Source organism: Tursiops truncatus, chromosome 7 (genome assembly GCF_011762595.2).
Source record: "Tursiops truncatus isolate mTurTru1 chromosome 7, mTurTru1.mat.Y, whole genome shotgun sequence".
Taxonomy (NCBI): domain Eukaryota; kingdom Metazoa; phylum Chordata; class Mammalia; order Artiodactyla; family Delphinidae; genus Tursiops; species Tursiops truncatus.
Genome location: NC_047040.1, coordinates 37,409,000 through 37,428,680, shown reverse-complemented (window position 1 = coordinate 37,428,680; position 19,681 = coordinate 37,409,000). Strand labels below are relative to the sequence as shown.

At 32.8% G+C, this 19,681-nt stretch overlaps 1 protein-coding gene across 1 annotated transcript in view; it reads right to left on the bottom strand.

The window, feature by feature from the left end:
• The window catches only part of BOLL (boule homolog, RNA binding protein), a 50,657-nt gene extending 32,558 nt beyond the window's left edge, over positions 1 to 18,099 (bottom strand). Inside the window, 8 exon segments of the mRNA XM_073807889.1 lie at positions 1,971 to 2,002; positions 2,005 to 2,032; positions 2,183 to 2,254; positions 8,260 to 8,387; positions 11,896 to 11,971; positions 13,214 to 13,268; positions 15,328 to 15,419; positions 17,962 to 18,099. Coding sequence (XP_073663990.1) covers positions 1,971 to 2,002; positions 2,005 to 2,032; positions 2,183 to 2,254; positions 8,260 to 8,387; positions 11,896 to 11,971; positions 13,214 to 13,268; positions 15,328 to 15,419; positions 17,962 to 18,090 — 612 coding nt within the window. The 5' untranslated portion in view covers positions 18,091 to 18,099.
• Positions 18,100 to 19,681: the final 1,582 nt, after the last annotated feature.

The following is a 19,681-nucleotide window of genomic DNA, read 5'->3' as shown; positions in this document are numbered from 1 at the left end:
GGAGGGGCAAAATAAAGGTAGGGGGTTAAAAGGTACTAACTACTATGTATAAAATAAATAAGCTATAAGGATATATTGTACAGTACAGGGAATATAGCCAATATTTTATAATAACTATAAATGGAGTATAATCTATAAAAAATTTGACTATGTTATACACCTGAAGCTAATATAATATTGTAAATCAACTATATTTCAACAAAAATAAACTGAAAAGGGTAAAACAAACAAACAAATAAAAACCACTGTGTTGAGCTGTTTTTCCTTGCCCCTGGATAAAAATCAGGATAGATCACTGTTTGGTGTGTGGCAGATTTCAAATGCTGACACTCTGGTTAGGTACTTTGTTCCTTTGGTGATCTCCCTGCTGAGAACTTCTGACTGCAAATCTAGACCTTGATTCTAGGACTCTACTTCACACAGATATTTTTCTCTCCTGGGGTCACCTTAAAGTTTTTTGGAAAGAGTCTCTTCTGTGAGGTTCGTATCTTGCTCTTGGGAAACATAAACCTTTGCTTGCTGTGAGATGTGCAGCACATTCCTACCGTAGCGCTTCTCTTCTGGCTCTGCCTCCATAGACCACTCCAGCTTCTTCTTCAGGCCTTTTTTTAAGGAGAGGTCACGCCTAAGTGATACTGTCTCACAAATTTCAGGGGACAAATATTAAACTCTCTTAGTCATTCTCTGAAGTCACCTTCACTTGGTTGAGGAGAATGGGAAATGCCATAGCACTCTAACAACTCTCTTGTTAAAAAACCCTCATTACCAATCTCCCTTTTTAACCTCATCCTTTCACATGCTCCAGATGGGCAATAAGCTAAGGGTCCCAAAACTGGTTTCACAACTTTTGGCTTGTCATGTTAAATGGCCTGGTACTTAATGTTGTCTTTGAGGCCTCTCAAAAGTTTGAATTAGGAATAGTCACACAACATATATACTTTATTTATTTTTAATTTTGGCTGCGTTGGGCCTTTGTTGCTGCACCCGGGTTTTCTCTCGTTGCGGCAAGCGGGGGCTACTCTTCATTGCAGTGCGCGGGCTTCTCATTGCGGTGACTTTTCTGGTTGCAGAGCACAGGCTCTAGGTGTGCAGGCTTCAGTAGTTGCAGCACGCAGGCTCAGTAGTTGTGATGCATGGGCTCTGGAGCACAGGCTCAGTAGTTGTGGCACTTGGGCTTAGTTGCTATGCGGCATGTGGAATGTTCCCAGACCAGGGATCGAACCCATATCCCCTGAATTGGCAGGCAGATTCTCAACCACTGCACCACCAGGGAAGTCCCTACATATATACTTTAAATAAATGCCATTAAGTTACTTTCATTTTTACTAAGTGAATGAAACACTTTAGATAATTTTATATTTAGCATAGTAACAGAATTTAAAAATAAGTGACCTCCCCAAAACCTAGTCTAACACTAAAAATAATTCCAGTAACCGTAACATTTCATGTGGGTCTATTTTAAAAGTCTAAAATGAACCCCCCCCCCCCAGAAATAAAGTCTCTTCCACTAGTTCAAAGGTATAAAGGAATGCGATATTATTTGTGAATGCTACAGACAAGAAGTTGGCAAACGTTTTCTGTAAAGGGCCAGAGGGTAAATATTTTAAGCTTTGCAGGCCGTATATCTCTGTTGCAACTACTCAACTCTGCCACTGCAGCACAAAAGCAGCCACAGACAATATGTAAACAAATATGGCTGTGTTCCAATTACACTTTATCTACAAAACACCAAAATGGTCTGGCATTAGAGTTCACTTACCCTCAGTCTCCCACAAGAATTAATGAAAAGAGTGTTGGTTAACTAAAAGGGGCTGTCATAATATAAACCATAATCTATTACTTATTCTAATATATACTTATTAAACTGACATAATGGTCACAGTAGCATTAAACAAATATCAGCTTGTGGTCCAACATCTTTATCTTACTTTGGGAATTATTTCTATGCTAACCAGGGGAGCAAAACTGACCTCATTACATTTGATAAAAGGAAGTAAACAGTCCATCTTCTTGTATGACATTGTTTAGATCCCTCATCAAAAAAGAAGAATGCCACTGTTATCAAGGCTTAACTACCTCTTTTTAATTACGAGAGTATTTGCATGAGAAAGATTAAAATGAAACTTACTCAAAAAAGGACTGAAAGTATCAAAGAAGATCTTCATTGTAATTTAATGTTTACCTGGTAGTGATTTGCAGGTTGCTGATAAACGGGCTGAGCTACCATCACAGTGGAACTAGATATAGAACGTGACTATAAGAGGAAAGAAAAAGAAAAATTATTTTAGGCAAGATTCTTTAAAATAGTTTATAATGAAATTTATCTCACATTGTTACCTAAACCCAGTCAACTTATGGCTTATGATTGGAAATGTCATTTTTCCACCTCTTATTGATATTATTACAACTCCACTTTAAGTCTATTGAAATTATCACAGTATTTCTACTTCCATGTGGTTTCATTTCCATAGTAATGCTAAAACCACCACCAGAAAAGTTGCTTTTAGTCCAAATATTATGAAAATATAGTTCTAAGAGAATGTTTAGAGGAAAAATGGCAGCTGGACTTAAGGTGACACTGCCTATTTCCATTGTGGAGATCAGCAGTAATGTTTACATAGCATTTAGAACTGAATGAATAATCATATCTGATTTTGCCACTAATTTCCCACTATTTATGAATAATCAACATCCTATTCCTTTGTTATACATTCAATTAAAGCAAATACATTATTTATTGAAGAATTTGTTAAATTCTATTTTATCATTTTGATATTTAAATGAGATAGTCATCCAATAAATTTACAGGTGATTTATTACGTCTTAAAAAAGTACATGTAACACTTGATTATTCAAATGGAGTAAACCCCAAAATAGGTTATTTATTTATTTATTATTATTATTTAAAAAATTTATTTTTGGCTGCGTTGGGTCTTCGTTGTTGCACATGGGCTTTCTCTAGTTGAGGCCAGCAGGGGCCACTCTTCACTGCGGTGAGCGGGCTTCTCATTACAGTGGCTTCTCTTTGTTGCGGAGCATGGGCTCTAGGCACGTGGGCCTCAGTAGGTGTGGCACGTGGGGTCAGTAGTTGTGGTGCACGGGCTTAGATACTCCGCGGCATGTGGTATCTTCCCAGACCAGGGCTTGAACCCCTGTCCCCTGCATCGGCAGGCGGATTCTTAACCACTGTGCCACCAGGGAAGTCCCAAAATAGGTTATTTAAAATCAGATCATTAGAAAAACAGGCAAATTGTATTACAATATAGGTAAAATAGGCTTTAATGATAGCAATTAAAATTTAGTTTCTAACATGGGATCTAATTTGCATTGTTTTGTTTTAATGTTCACCCCTCCCCCCAAAACTGAAGAAAAGTATCATAGTTTTGCATAATTTTCAGACTATCATGTGCTAATAAAATTGTACCACAGATTAACATTAGAAAATAATAATGTAATTTATATTAATAGATTAAAGGAGGAAAAAATGATAATCTAAGCAGATGCAGAAATTGCATTGTTAAAATTCAATACCCTTTCATGATAAAAACTCTTAGTAAACAGAATAAAAAGTAACTTCCTTAATTGACTTCGGGCAATAATTCTCAACCAGGTGCGACTCTGCCATCCCCCCACCCAGGAAACATTTGGTAATATTTTGGTTTTCATAAATGTAGGGAGGCTAGGATACTGCTAAAAACCCTGCAATGTACAGCACAGTCTCCCACAAAAAAGAATCAGTTATCTGGCCCAAAATGTCAATAGTGCTGAGGTGGAGAAACCTTGGTTAAGGTTAAGAGTATCTTAACATATATATGTAGGTTTTGGAAGATACTCATATAAAGCTTAATAGTGAGTTACTGAACTTATTTCTTCTTTTAAGAAGAAGTGTCATATAAATACTGTAGCAGAGACATTGCCAGTCAATAACTTGATGAGAAAAAATGAGAAACAGAAGAGCAGAAAGAAACAGAAGTATTCTGAGTCCTAAATGATTGCCTATATGAGAGTTTGGCAGGGTTACTGATAAAAGATCAACATTTACAAATCAAAAGCATTACTACACACCAGTCACAATCTATTAGGAAGTGTGATTAAAAAAATACACCATTCATAAAAGCAACAAGAACTACAGAGTACCTAAGAATAAATCAAACAAAAGATATGCCAAACTTTTTTTACAGAGAAAGAAAATTTTATTGATGGATGGAAACTCTAAATCATGTTTATGAATGGGAAAATTCAGTATTATGCCTAAATGTCCCAAGTTAATCTATATATTTAATACAATTCTAACAAAAACTAAGGCTTTTCACAGAGCTGAACAAGCTGAATTATGAAATTTATATTTATAAAAGCAAAGACTTAAGGATAGATGAGGGACTCTTAAAGAACCGAGTAAGACTATGGCCCTATCAGATTTTAAGACTTATTATAAAGCAACAGGAATTAAAACAGAATTGGGCAGGGCAAACAAATACACCAATGGAACATAACAGAGAGCCCAGAAAGACACTCCACACACAGAAACTCAGCATTTGACAGAGGATTCATTTCAAAACAGTGGAAGAGGATGGATTAGTCAATATGTAAACTGCAGATTTAAAATCTAGATGTGAAAAACAGCAACAGCATAGTATTTTTTTTAAAAAAACACTAAAAGCTGAAACCATAAAACATTAATACATCTATCAACATTAAAACGAAAAACTTGTATATCACAAAAAATACCATAAAGTTAATGGACAAGCCACAAATTAAAACATATTTACAACCCATAGAACTCATATAATGAACTCAAGAAAAAGATAACAATCCCAACAGAAAAAATGGGCAAAACAAATGAAGAGGCAGCTCATAGAAGAAACTGAAATGGCAAATAAATATATGAAAATGTGTTTAATCTTACCACTGACTAGGCAAATGAAAGGTAAAACAAGATACCATTTCATAATAATATTGGCAAAAATACAAAAATCTAGTAAATTAAAGGACTGGCAGATTATGGAGAAATTGAAGCTCTCATAAACTGTTATCTAACCTTTATACTAGTACACTTTAGAAAGATATCTGGGAACATTTAGTCAAAGATGTGTATAGTCTATAAAGGTGAAATTCTACTTGTACACGTATGTCATAGCCTAGACCAATGTCAGAGAACACAAAAATCTTCCAGTGGTGCATGAGCATGAATAGGTTTAAGAGTATTAATTTTCAGATATTTCATATGGTCTCCTTTCTGATTTGATCTGTCTGTGAATGTATCTGTGTACAATGGATTCTTCTTTTCAAAACTCCCCTTTTACAACACTTTTCCCCTTCACTATGAAAGGCACACTCTCACTCATTCTGGATCTTGCTATAATGCTTTGTTCTGGAATGTAAACATTAACAGAGCATCAAACAAACAGACAATTCAAAAAGGCAATGCCCTTCAGAAACAGGAAAGAGCAAAGCAAAAAGAGTTTGTATAAGAAATATTAAGGGGAAGATGGTACCTTATTTCATATCCAGGGAACAAAATAAATTACAAGATGGTTACAGGGATACATATTAATTCATTTATTTGAACTTAAAAATAGAGTCAGAAAAAAAAATAGAGTCAGAATTTTCTAATAGAGAGTAAGTTTTATTTGATTGGTTAATTTTATTTGGTTGACTAGTTTTGTTAACTGAATTATAGAGCAGGCATTTCCGTTTTTTTTTCCTTTTTTTTATTGCGAGATATTTGACATACAACATTATCCTAGTTTCAGGTGCATAACATAATGACTATATACATATATAAAGAATGAAATGATAACCACAATGAGTCTAGTTAACATCCATCACTACATGTAGGACATTTTCCAGTCTTAAATGAAATCTATAGCTACAGACTTTTATAAAATATATATCTAAAGCAAACCTACAATATATAATATGTCTAAATTATTTAAAATTATGGTAAATTTTAGATTTCAACTTAAAAATGAGAGTATTCATAATTTTTCAAAAAAATTTTAGAGGCTATATAAGCAAAAAACTTTGAAGATTACTGTCCTAGACAAACTCTCACACAATACATACAAAATCTAGATGTTCGATTTAGTCTGCTTAAAAAAATTTTATACTCTGTTTATTATTTATTTACTGTTATGCAACTTGCAACTTTTCTAAGTGGGGTAATGTATTATAATAAATAATTGTATTTATTATATTTGTATATTCAATATATTATAATCATAAACAATATATTAATTATATTTATAGAATTATATTCATACATATATATTCTTCACTCTCAGACCTACTAAATGTAGATCAGTAGGGGTTGGTTCTGCCCATTTTTTAAAAAAATATTTTTGAATTTTATTTTTTTATACAGCACTTTCTTATTAGTCATCAATTTTATACACATCAGTGTATACATGTCAATCCCAATTGCCCAATTCAGCACACCACCATCCCCACCCCACCGTGGCTTTCCCCCCTTGATGTCCATATGTTTGTTCTGTACATCTGTGTCTCAACTTCTGCCCTGCAAACCGGTTCATCTGTACCATTTTTCTAGGTTCCACATACATGCGTTAATATACAATATTTGTTTTTCTCTTTCTGACTTACTTCACTCTGTATGACAGTCTCTAGATCCATCCACGTCTCAACAAATGACTCAATTTTGTTCCTTTTTATGGCTGAGTAATATTCCATTGTATATATGTACAACATCTTCTTTATCCATTCGTCGGTTGATGGGCATTTAGGTTGCTTCCATGACCTGGCTATTGTAAATAGTGCTGCAAGGAACATTGGGGTGCATGTGTCTTTTTGAATTATGGTTTTCTCTGCGTATATTCCCAGTAGCGGGATTGCTGGATCATGTGGTAATTTTATTTTTAGTTTTTTTAAGGAACCTCCATATTGTTCTCCATAGTGGCCGTATCAATTTACATTCCCACCAACAGTGCAAGAGGGTTCCGTTTTCTCCACACCCTCTCCAGCATTTGTTGTTTGTAGATTTTCTGATGATGCCCATTCTAACTGGTGTGAGGTGATAGATACCTCATTGTACTTTTGATTTGCATTTCTCTAATAATTAGTGATGTTGAGCAGCTTTCATGTGCTTCTTGGCCATCTGTATGTCTTCTTTGGAGAAATGTCTATTTAGGTCTTCTGCCCATTTTTGTTCAGAAAAAAAACAAAACAAAACTCCACACGTGATTCTCTGAACTTGTGGAATATGACCATAGAATGTACCCCAAGAAAGCTCCAAACGGATTAAAGACTTAAGTATAAAGTAAAATGAAATCATGGAATAACTAGCAGAAAGTAAATCTGAGTAGTTATCAGATCCCTAGTGGGGCAAAATTTTAAGTGATGAAGTAAAATGAAAAAATTAATTGATTCAGTTATAAAACTTTTAAACTCAGAAAGAATGAAAAAGATTAAATAATACCGTATAAAATTTATATATAAAATGATGAAGTTTTGATTCTACATTGTCATGCAAATTGACTAGAATAAAAAATAGGACCTCGATGGTTAAATTTTAAAAAATCACAAGCAATTTAAAAAGAGTACATGCAATATCAAAACTGCATTGAAAATACTTCATCTTACTAAATTTTTTTATTGACGTATAGTTGATTTACAATGTTGTGTTAGTTCCAGGTGTACAGCAAAGTGATTCAGTTATGCATATATATATAAATGTTTTTTCTGAATTTTTCCTTTATAGGTTATTACAAAATATTGAGTATAGTTTCCTCAATGTAGTCTTGATTGTAGGAAAAAACTTACAATGTCCATCATTAGGGAATATACACTCATACAATGGAATATTATAAAAAATTTAAATAAATGAACTAGATATGCTAGGATCAACATGGTTTAATCTCAAAAACATAATGTTGACTAGGAAAACCAGATTATTTATATAGTGTTTAAAAACCGCCTAAAGCAATACTATGTATCTATCGTTTAACTATCTCTACATTTGTAGTAAAAACATATAAAATGGAAAGAAAAGATACTCTGGTTAACCTCTAAGGAGGAAAAGAGGGTAAGATAATTGGGGCAAGGAGAGTTTACTTGAATTTGTCATATTTTATTCCCCCTATTAAAAGAACTTAAGTAAATATGGTAAAATGTTAACCTCTATTAAATTTGAGTGGTAGCTACATGGCTGTTATTATTTGTAATTGTCTGTGGTTGAAATATTTCAGAAATAAAAAATTTAATAGTAATAGATGGAAACCCTTCTAAAATGAAATTACTTACAGGCCAAGGTGGTGGGACAGAAGCTACCTCTGGAGTATGAAAATAAGCAACACCATTATGATAAGTGTAAGGATATCCAGTTGAAGTTGTTAGATACATTGTTCCAGCAGCTGGCATTACACTGGGACCTAAAACAAAGTGTAAATAGTAATAATTGAAATGTTCAGTTTGACATTTAAAAATGTAATTTCTGAACAATGGAAGATGTTTATCTTAACACATATATATAGTTACAGTAAAAATTGAATGTTATAAGTTCTTTAAAAAATTCCATATGTTAAAGTATATTTGAAATATATATTTTCAAACTCACTACCTTAGAGCTTTTGTTAGCTTAAGGTAAATGAAAGAAAAAGAAACAAGTTTAATAAGGAACACTAAAAATTCACCAATTCAGATTTTAATACTAGTATAATGAAACACAAAACTTAACAATTGAGATTATTATCAGCAAAGTCATTATTATTACAAATATAAATTACATACAATTTAGAGTTTCCTGAAGACTATAGACACTGTAGTGAAGTTCCTAAGATCTTAGTAAGACTGTCTATTTGTAAAAGGCCAAAGAAAATGGAGGCAGTGAAATTAGACAAAATTCTACTTTCCTCAAGACACTTGTTCCACCTTACAAATTCTTTGGATCTACTATCAGCAAGCACTCACTCATGCTATGACTATATTTTATTCTCTAGTCTCCCTTTGCTACAACTGCTGCTATTACAAACATGACCACAGACCTTTATGTTGCTAATTTTGGGTCCTCATCTCTTTTCCTAGGTGAAAGTTATATATACTCCTCCCCCCCAAATTAAAAAAAAAGACTTTAAAAATTTTATATGCCAAGTTAGATTTAAGTACTTGACCAACAGGTTATATAAGTTACTGAACTGGCAATCCTCCTTCCACTATACTAGTGCTTCTCAAAATTTAAAATTCATTATAATAACCTAGACAGCTTATTAAAATACAAATTCCAGTTCTTTCAAGAGATTTTGATTCAGGAGGCCTGGGATAGGGCCTGAGGAACTGCATTTTGACAGATTCCAAGTGAACTGTTGGTGGCTGCAAACCACACTGTAAGCAGCACTGGCCTGCCACTCTAAATAGCAGTACTACTTCTCAGCTTTTATATTTTCACCACATTTTATCGAGTATTGTTATAGCATATTTTAGTGGTTCTTAATCCAATGCTTTTGAGAATCTGATGAAAGCCACAGACCCTTTTCTCAAAAATACATATATTCAAACAAAATTTTGCACGCAATTCAGAAGGTCCATGAATTTCCCTCCAAAGATCATCAAGGAACCACAGGTTTATCTGTTAAATAAATAAATTTTGAGTGTTTACTATTACAAGGCATTGAACTAGGCCCTAGTGATACAGCCAAAAAGAAAAAAGAAAAAAATGAGCATGCCATGGCCTCTATCTTCATAGAAGTTAGGTTCTGGTAAGGAAGATAGTCATTAGCTAATTACACAATTAATTAAATACAATTTTGATAAAGACATGAAGAGGTAGTATAGGGTACAATGGTGAACATTTCAAATATATATATATATGTATATATGTAGCATCTGTGAGGAAATGACATTTGTTTTGGGCTGAGCTTTAAAGAACGAATGGGATGGCAAAGATCACTCTAGGTAAAGAAAATAGTATATCAGGAATATGGTTATGTTCTGAAACTGAGGGAAGGCTAGATGGCTAAAGCATGGAAAGAAAAGAGAAGGACAGCTCAAAATAAGCAGAGAATAACATGATAAGATGTGCACTTCTGAAAGATCACTCTGGCTGCCTTGTGTGTGATAGGTTGGAAGGTAGCATGACTGGATTCAGAGAGACCAGTTAGGAGGCTTTTCTAGAAATTAAGGCAAGAAAAGTGGGTAGCTGGGTCTAGAATATTGGTAATGGAGATGGAAAAGAAGCGATAGATTGAAAAAAAATGAGATAAGAATCCCTTATATTTCGTAAATATATCTTTAATACTTATCCTTTCTTTGTAGACAAGTAAAAATAGCTTTGGAGTCAAACTGTCCTGGATTTGAAGGCTAATGCTACCATTTGGTTAAGTTATTTAACCCCATACTTCTCAAATTTGGGCCTAGCATGGTTATGTCAGGAAACATGAAAAGGCACAGGCTGAACATGGTGATCTTCTTACAGAATCAGTCTCATTCAAACAATTATTTTTAGGAAACATTTTAATAAACAATACAGTGTTATAGAACAGAATCCAAATTGCACATGAAGTTTTATATAAACCATGAGACTTTAAAGACAGTTTAAAGAAAATTAAAGAATTTAAAGAAAATTTATAATTCTGGTATGGTGCCATTGGGTTAAGACCCACAACATGACCAGATTAACTCTCCCCTACATTTAAGATTATTTCAGCAGAAATGTTTCTAAAACAATGACTTTACCTTTATAAGCTGAATTTTCTATTTACAAAAATAGAACTAATAATACCTCACAGATTGCTGTAAAGATTAAATGAAATAAATGAAAACCCATAACATTGACCCTTGCACTGAATAGTTCTTAAATAACTATACATCTGTTTGAAAGCATTCAGCATACTGCTGATTTATGTTCTATTTTTAGCAACTTGTGGGTCATAATATGAACATTACTAGTTGTTCCTACTGATGGTGATAATGGGCTAAAGAACTGCTATTACATGTTATAGCTTAACTCTTGCATCTAACAATAGTAGTCTGAAAATATTCAGCATTCTGCCATATTTACTGCATTCCATTTTGGAGTATCAACTTACTAAGGACACTTCAGTTATCTTCTGAATTAACAAATACTAAGTCAAAATTAAACTTGATATCTGTTAACTTCTAAGTCAAAAACAGGACAGTCCAAATGAGCACAATCTATTAATTTGTTAACAGATGTACAATATCCACCTAATGTTTTAAACATCCCAGTAGACACTAGGACACAGCTAAGGAAGAATAAAAAATTGAGTTACAAATTTTATGCGAAGTTTCTCCTTCTAGCCAAAGATTCTGTCGGAGATTTTAATAAATATTATAGGTAAAAGTTAACTGTAAAGGTGTCTAACTTAATAAATGGGAAGAGTGAGGAAAAAAAGAGTAGAGTCGAAAGCATTACCAAAATTTGAGGAAGGCATCTAACTTAGCCAGTTCCTAAAGCTTTAGGGATTGTTTCCTCTGTTATGATACATGTGGTTGGGTTACAGTATGTACCATACAACCAGAGTTTCTGATATTTGTTCTATATTTTCACTTTCTGTAATTTTACTCTAATTTTAAATTACTTTGTTAATTAGAAAATTTTCTAAATAGTAATTAACTACTTTTAATTTCTTTTGTAATTTTAAACTATATTTTTATCATAAAAGATTTTTCCTTTAAAGATGTAACTATATGGAATATAGTTAAACACCATTATTTATATAAATTTTGCCTAGTCCCCCCTACCCTGCAAACTAATATATTTTAATTTGTGGTAAGAAATATTCATTTGACCACCAACTTCACTAAATTTACTTTATTAAATGAAAGAAAGCTGATATTTTAATGAAGTTCTATTAAAACTCTAATATTTCAAAAAAGAACCATGCAAAAATACTGAAAAATACATTAGTTCTCAATACATACGAGGGATCCCTACTTGTTGTTTTCTTATTGCTGGACCAATGTTCAGTTTCTTGTCCTTGTAATTAAGTTTTTCAGCCTAAAATAAGAAAAAATAAATTATTTTATTATCATTCTTTGAAAGTGGCAAGGCATAGTGGAAAGGGCAAAGTCTTTGGATTTAAATAGATCTGGGTGTGAATCTTGGTTCCAGTGCTCTGGCCCTAATTCCTCATCTGACAATTTACTAGTTATTAGTGTGTGTGAGCAGAGAGGTGAAAAATTTGAGTCTCCTTACACACGTGGTCCCAGCTAAAACAGGGTGACACTGTTTTCTTTTTCCATCTTTTATACTGTAAACAATTGTCCTTTTCATGTTCTATTTAGTGTCATGTTTTTCACATTTTTGTGACTTATGTTGGTATTTTTGCTATTTAAAATGGCCCTCAAGTGTAGTGCTGAAGTGCTTGCTAGTGTTCCTAAGTGCAAGAAGACTGTCATGTGACTTAATGGAGAAAAATATGTGCTAGCTGGGTTTAATTCAGTCATGAGTTATAGTGCTGTTGGCCACGAGTTCAGTGTTAATGAATCAAAAATATAAATTAAATATAATATCTTTAAACAGAAGCACACATAAGACAAAGTTACGTATTGATCGGCTGATGAAAATATTGTGAGCAGAAGCTTGTGGGACCCTAGCCCTGTATTCTTCTAGGTGCAGCACTTCAATATTTGCTAATTCAGTGTTCGTGGTGATTTTATAGAACACACCACTACAAATAATGAGAATCGACTGCATATGACTTAAATACAATTTAAATAAAATTTTTTCCTAAAAAATTTAAATGTTACAGTTGCCAAATTTAAAGTTATTATATATTGAACTGCAGGCTATAGACTTTTTCTATGAGTGCTCTTAGTTTATATAAAGTTTTTCAGAGGAGGGAAATAATCTCAGATAACCTCACTCTAGGAATCTACATTTGTAGTGTTTTTTAGGAATTCAAAGTGCTATTAACACTTCAGGAAAGATACATCCTTAAATTCTTAGTTTAAGCAAATAAAGTGAAAAATTATATACAAACTTCACAACCATACTTACATAATTATTTGGAATTTGTTTTTCTGTAGATAAAATTTCTCTTTAATCTTTTTTTTTTAATTCATTTTTTTGGAGACCAATGTCAACCTTAAGATGCAAAGAAGATAAAATTTTTTTTTTTTTTTTTTTAGCAATCAATCATTGTACTGGAACCCTACTATTATTAAATTAATACCTTAAAGGATTAGTTTCAGAGAAAGAAGTTCTAAAAATTAAGTTAAATACACCAAAATATCTTACCTCTTGTAAAATTTTTTGTGCATCTTCTTGTGTTTCAAAAGTGACAAAGCCATACCTAAATAAATGCATTAATTATTATCTTAGAACATTACATTGGAATATATTAAGATTAAATTTTTTTTTTTTTTTAAGAATGGGCCATTGCGGGGGACTTCCCTGGCAGTCCAGCAGTTAAGCCTCTGCATTCCCAATGCAGGGGGCATGGGTTCGATCCCTGGTTGGGGAACATCCCACAAGCCTCAAGAAGCAGCCAGAAAAAGAAAAAAAACAAAAAAGAAAGAATGGGCCATGGTAGGAGTGAACATTTTTCCTTGGTGCACCAGTATGCAAAACTTAGGAGAACCATTCACAGCTTAACACTGTCACCTCCTCTTAAAGGGAGGGGCCTAAAAGAAAAAAAAAAACCCTGGGGATCTTGAAACAGTTTCAGACCTGAGCTGTAAGTAAGGCAGGAAAGCATGCGAGATTTGTATTCTGGTTTACAAATTGGAATGCAATAAATTTCAGTCCAGAGCACTAATATCCTTTTAAAATGATAGAAGTTTGGTTTAAATAGAAATCAAAGTAGAAAAAAACCTTTAAAAATTTAAAAGTTTCAACATAATAAAATTTTTTATGTGGGTAAATGAGTATACAAACATATTATTTACTATTATCAGCATATATAAACTGATAATGCAACTATTAGTATATTTCCCAAATAAAATCAATTAAAAATATGTACAACCCAGACTTTATATATGCTTTTTCATATATACTTGTTACCTTCAGAGTATAAATCATGATCAAGACACAAATACACAATGTATGCCATGTCCAAAAAGCCAAAATAGGTAGAAAAAAAGGAATGAAAGAAATAAAAAGTATATCCCCCGAAAATGTAATCTCTATTTGTATAACTTAAGGAAACTCTTCTTTGTAGTGCTAAACTATTATTTTCCTCAATTCATAATTACTATTATATAATTATGTATTGTGTAATTAGTAAACATTTACTGTTTCTTCAATTCATAATTGCTGTATTATATATGAATTTTCTTTTTCAACAAAGGAATTTCTTTTTTTCTATTTGCCCAAACATTAAACAATGGCTAAAGAAATATTTTTACATTATTATTAGTTTTTTTTTTTTTTGGTAGAACACATATACCACCCAGTGGAAAAAGCATAAAATACAGTCTACATTTCTATGTGTGTTAATGATTAAAAAATGTATATTACAAATTCTATTAAGCCAAGTAAAAGAGGTACAATCTCACTTCATCCTAATATTGATTGTCAGTCTCAGGAAATATCTCATTTGTTTAAAAATAACCTCTGCAGGATCTCATCTCTTCCAAAGTGTCCACCTGTCATACTTACATGTAGTTTCCCACTAATATAATTTTCCCTCCACCTTATTGGTCCCTTCTTTTATGCCTATAAGTATGTATATATTGTCTTTTTTTCAAGAAAACAAACATAATCCTTCATCGATTTCTTTAACTTTGCAGTCAAACTTCTTAAGCGAGTACCCTATGCAAACTACCGTTTTCTTCTCTGGTATTTGGCTTTTGAATATACCAATCCACTGAAACAGCTCTAAGGGCACTAGACAGTTCTAGACAAATCCTACTGCTTTTTTCCCTTAATTTTCATTCTCCTTGATTTGGCAGTTAAAAATCATTCTCATTAAGAGTTATATTTCTCAGATTAGTCCCCTAATTAGGTCTTTGAGGCACAACCTATGGACGCTCTTTTGTGTCAGCCTTTTTCAGGTAAAGTTCTCTCTAGTCTAAAGCAGGTATACAATTCCAAAAATATCAGATTCCTTTAGCTTCTGGTGCCTTGGCTACTGGACAAGAGCTACTTGACATTAAGTGCTTATTACCGAACAATGAATGGTCCCTCAGCCTTTGCAAGAATAACTTTCCAATAGATTAAGGAATATTATAGTGTCACTATTCCTCCAAAATACACAAACACACACACACTGAAATCAAAAGGTAGGAGGAAAGAAGAAGGCATGAAACTCTCTTTTAAAAAATGGAACCAAAGTAAATTAGTATACAAAACCTAGCAATCCAATAAAAATACAATTGTCAATTCCATGTACTATCCATAGTGATACTAACCCTTTGGGCACTCCAGCTCTGTCATTTACAATCTTCACTTCTTTTACAGACCCATACTGGGAAAAAAATTTTCTTAAATCATTTTCATTTGTCTAATGGTATAAAAAGAAAACACACAAAAACCATTTTAATTGATAAAAGATGAAACAACTCCTATGCTTGGTTTGGAGACACAAAAGGTAACATAAATAACAATATGGATGTAAGAATGCCTCTCATCATAAAAACAGTGCATGAAACCACTAGGTTATTAAAATCAATATGAATACTTTGCTTTATGCAGAGTTGTTAATACTATGTCATAAAATATTACACTGCAATAAAATATTTTAAGCTGAATTTTTAAAAAACTACAAAGAAAGCTCACTATTTAAAGGAATTCTTGTTCTCTAGTTAGCCAGTTTTTAATAAAATGTACTAGGCATGGCTATAACTATACTAAGGGCATACTACTATTGGTTCTTGTGGTTCAGAGAGGCCCACAGTCATAGCAGTAGAACTAGGTTATGCTGGCCTATACCAGTCACTCTATTTAAATCAGCAGAGTCCCCAGGAAAAGTAAGGTCTTAGGAAGGAAATATATTTCCAAAAGTACCTGAACTCAATTTGTGATAACAACAGAGAGGCTACAAGATTTAAAGTTTTTAGATGCTTTATCTGTATTCAATATACATGTCAGCTAAATACAGACATTATGATGATATGCAAAAAAAATTGAGTCATAATTAGACTATCATGTACAAGATGCCTACAAAGATAGTTTGGCATATCTGGTTTTAATTGAAATAGTCTCAAAATAGACCCATATCACCTTTCTCTAGAGTATTCACACTAAATTCATTGCAATTTCATTTTCTGGTTCAGCTATAAGTGTTTGCCCCCAAGAGGTACTTTAAATATCCATAGAAAAATTTTTTCTTTATATATCTAGGAGAAGACATGCCTAACAGCAGAGCAATATTTCTTGAGTTCCACTGCTACCTCACTACTTACTGGTTTTTAGTTGGTAACCTAAAGTCTGCTAAACTGGATGATGACAAATACTGAGTTAATCTGAGAATAACTGACTGCCTCATTTCAATAAACACAAAATGGAATCAACGTCAGAATAAGGTTTCTATTAGAGACTTGAAAACAAATTAATTCAAACTATTCTCTGATAGAAAAATCACTAGCTCAATTTGCAGCTCCATTTCTTTGCTGAAAAGTAAGGACACAGAAAGTCAAGATGATTAAATATTAAAAGGGATGGGCTGTAGGGTTCTAAAAAGAAGGATTTTAAAAAGTTTGAGACTGCTTGCTACTACGGTAAACTATTTCCTTGCTGGAAATTACCTATGGTTTTGCAAGAGGTGTAAGTATGAGGGAGAGAACCCTAGCAGTTATGTTAAAGCTATGACTGTATTGTAACAATGCCCCCCAAAGTTCATATTGTAGCTGATTGGCTTCAATAAAAACCTACACTAACCTAGCCATATAAATTATTACATTTATTATTTATTTAAAAGTATACTGAGCTAATATAATATAAATTCTGAACAAGAATATTCAACTTGAATATTTATGGTCAGCTATTAATATTTGCTACAGAAACAGAAAATTTTTTTTTAAAAATAAGCATTTCATAAGAAATTATTTTCCTTAATTTATTTTTAGTGAACCAATCCCATACTTGCTTAAGACTCACAGTTTTGACAAATACATTAAGTGTAACATTTATCTTGAGCAGGAAAAAAGTAATTCCATACAAATTGTGAGAGATTGATCATTGGAAGATAGCGAGTATTAAATGTCAAATATCATACCCTAATTGCACAAGTTTTTTTTTTTTTATTAAGACAACTCCCCCTGAAATTTCCAGTATGTAATATGGAAGCTTGGAAATCCTTCGATATAGCCACTTGGAAGTAAGAGTGTTCCTAAATTATCCATGCTTGCCTTTCCTGTAGGTGTTTAACTACCACCACCCACATGGGGGTGCTGCAAAACATCTCACAAAACCATGCCTCTCTGAAAGAGTGAAATGGCTATTACATTATTTAAACATATTACTGTTAAAATGCTTTATTCTGACTAGGACACAGGCCTTTTTTAGTGACCAAATTCTAAATTAGGTGATAGAAAGCAACCTGCAAAAGACAGAAATCTAGGAAGTTACTCAGGAGCCTAAGATGAAAGTTGGGATAAAGAAACAGGATTTCATAAAACTGCTGTGTTTTTGTTTTTTTTTTCCTTAATTGAGTCTTCTTTTGAAAATTATAGTCACTCATTATTTGGGCTATTAGAGTGTTATGTAAAAAAGTATAATTAGTGTGGTATGGTGAAATAAAGCATGTGGAGATATGAGTCAGAAAAACAGAATTCTAGTTTTCACTTTGTCACTAAGTAGCTAGGAGCTTATAGATATGTCAGTGAGCCTCAATTTCCTTGTATGTGAAATTGGACAATTATATATACTCTATTTAACCTACATTGTTGTTGAAAAGATTCTTTGTATTAAGACAATTTGAAACCTACTAATCATTATGCAAATAGCAAATATGTTATTTTTAAAGTTGCAAGAAGAAACAATTTCTGAGAAATAAAACACTTCTAATACAAAGAATACACTATGTTGCATGCATAATTAGGTACCTTAAGGTCGATTCCTCCTACAAAGATGCGATTAGGGACCACTGTTCCATATCTTGGGGCACTTGTTGGGTTATTCAAAGGCACAGGTGACACAGGATTAGGGGATGGAGATAATGAATCTGTTTGCATCTGATTCGATGTTTGCTGTAAAATAAAATTCTTTTAAACTCTTAGTACTGGGTATAAGTTTTGATGCAGGATGAAAGCATATATCCTTCAAAAAGATAAGTCATTGACAAAATGTAGTATTTCAGACTTTAAATTTATGCTAATATTATGAAGATTATAATTAGAGCTAATAACTTTTGGGGGCAACAAAAATATAAGAAATGTAGAATTCATTCCTCTACAGAGACGATCTTAAATCTTAAATATATTATTTAAACATACATATGTTAGTTATTATTAACTGTACTATTTAAATATTATAAGCATTAAGAAGGAATATTAAACTCAAAAAGAAGTTTGAAAAAGAGAAGAATAACCCTGGACAGCTAGGAGCTGGCCTGGCACAACCAACTAGGCCCTGGTGTTAGGAGTTGGCCGGGAACTCACAGCTAGGCTGTGGTGTTCTCTTGTTAACAGAACACCAACATCGGGCAAGGCTCCTCTGTGATTGTGGTGGATGAAGATAAAAACAAGATCACTCCATAATCGTATCTGTACATTGACAAAAACAAAAGCATTACCCAAACCACAAGAATGACCAAACGTCCTTCTCTCCTGCCTGATAAGACTGCTCCTTTTTTTAACAATCACAGCTTTAGCTTCAATCTATTTTTCTTGTCTCCTAGGTAAGAATTAACATACCCAATTATAGAATTACTCCCACCTCCTGACAACATGTATTTCAGAGTAAAGCTTTCTTCATTAAACCCTCTCTAAAAAGTGCTTAATATAAGCTTAAATCCTATAATAAGTTCTTCTAACACCTTGCGGAGAGGCCGCATGGTGTATGTTCTTCTTTGGTGTTAATTCAGAAGATCCAACTTTAATAAACTGCAGGTGTATTTGTGGTAGTCTTTGGCTAAAGGGCATTGACGAGTAAACAGACTCCGACACAAGTTCACGGTTTTTCAACTCTAAAGTCAAATTTTTAAAATGCACTTGGCAATTGGAAAAGTGGACCGATATAGTAAAAAAAAAAAAATAAAAAAAATTGTATACCTATAACTCATAGGTATAAATTTTTATACTAAAATTTTTTATACTAATTTTTTCTTTATGCTAAAGAATTGAGTTCATATTCATATGTTCACAATTCTAAGTCGGCAACCTAATTTAGATTCTAATAAATATATATTAACATATACACCTTCGCACAATGGCAAGATAGTAGACTCCTCAGGTACACCTGAAAAAAAACAAGACTTGAGAATAGAATTTTAAAGAGAAACTAATTTAAGAACTTGCTAATTATTCTCCTTCTGGGAACACGAAACAGACTTTTGAGACCCTAAATGAGTGCTTCAAAAAGCTTGGAGTTGATGATTTAAATTCTCTGAAAAACAAATTCATGAAAATGAATTTCCAACTTAGATAATGGAGTTGTTCTTTTTCACATTTGCTCTCCTTTCACTTCATTGGCCAATAAAACCATAATCCCTAAATTAATCTCTGCAAGATGTACAGAGAAATGACTAGGCCAGTAGTGACTATGGGGCTATAGGCTGGACCTTATGGGCTATATTCTCCATCTAGTCTTAAGGGGGAAAAACAC